This window comes from Emiliania huxleyi (assembly GCF_000372725.1).
Source record: "Emiliania huxleyi CCMP1516 unplaced genomic scaffold EMIHUscaffold_64, whole genome shotgun sequence".
Taxonomy (NCBI): Eukaryota; Haptophyta; order Isochrysidales; family Noelaerhabdaceae; genus Emiliania; species Emiliania huxleyi.
Window position 1 is genome coordinate 173,350 of NW_005197198.1, and position 1,099 is coordinate 174,448.

Here is a 1,099-nt window from a genome sequence, read left to right on the forward strand (position 1 = left end):
ACGCCCTCTCTCCCTCGTCTCCACTCTGGCTCTCGAGCCTCGGCTGTCTCTCCCCCTCTCGACTCGACGGCCCCGTCCCGCCCCACCCTACTCCCCGCCCCGCGCAGGCGCCCGGCTCCTCTGCCGAGGCGATCCCTTTCCTCAAGACGTGGGTCAACCTGCCGGGCGCAGGCACGCTCACACAACAGCACAGCCTCGGGGTGTCGAAATCATGACAGCACACTGGCCGCCAGACACGCAACACGGGGTCCCAGGGGAGGCGAGCAAACACCGTATCACCAGCTAGACGCCGGCTCGGAGGCCACGCCACGGTCTGCTCGCCCCACGCGCACCACCGGACACACGCGCACCGGGCCTTGCACTTTGAACGCCGTGCCAGCCCCTGCCCGCGTCCGGGCGGGGAGATGCGAGGGCAGCCCTGGCCCTTGCCCCGCCACCTTTGTGTCACCGCCCCTCGCCTCACCTCACCTCACCTCACCTCACCTCAACCCGGCGCAGTGGCCTTCACAGTGCTGTACTCTGCGCTGGCGAACCGGATGGCGCCCCAGGCCCTCTTCTACACCGTCCTCTCCACCTTCCTCGCCTTCTTCGGCGCCTTCGGCTGGCTCATCTACCCGCTCGTCTCTGCCGGCCTCCTCCACCCGGTGACGCTTCCGAGACACTTCCGAGACGCCTCTCCGATACTTCCGAGACACTTCCTAGACGCTTCCTAGACGCTTCCCCAGACACCTCACAGTCACCTCACAGTCACCTCACAGTCACCTCACAGTCACCTCACGACGCCTCCTCCCACACACCTCCGACACGCCTCCCGCTTGCACCGCCGTGCACTCGCCCACGGCACAGTTCACGACATGTCCACGACATGTCCGCGACACGTCCACGACACGCCCACGACACGCCCACGACGCGTCCTCGACAGGTTGCGTTTGCGTCCAAGCTGGCCGCCGCCCTGCCCGCCGGCTTCGCCGCTCCGATCGCGGTGTGCCAGAACTGGACATACTCTCTCTTCTACCTGCTCGCGAACATGTGGGGCTCTGTCGTCGTCTCGCTCCTCTTCTGGGGCTTCGCAAACGAGGTGCACTGTCACCCCACCCCG

The 1,099-nt window shown here is 66.9% G+C and overlaps 1 protein-coding gene across 1 annotated transcript in view; it reads left to right on the plus strand.

Annotated features, from left to right (window-relative positions):
- EMIHUDRAFT_465146 (hypothetical protein) overlaps nt 1–1,099 on the plus strand; it is a gene marked incomplete at both ends in the record, with an annotated part of 7,513 nt that overhangs the window by 1,757 nt on the left and 4,657 nt on the right. Inside the window, 2 exons of the mRNA XM_005763241.1 lie at nt 108–200; nt 992–1,078. Of these exons, the coding sequence (XP_005763298.1) occupies nt 108–200; nt 992–1,078 (180 nt within the window). The remainder of the gene's footprint in view (nt 1–107; nt 201–991; nt 1,079–1,099) is intronic.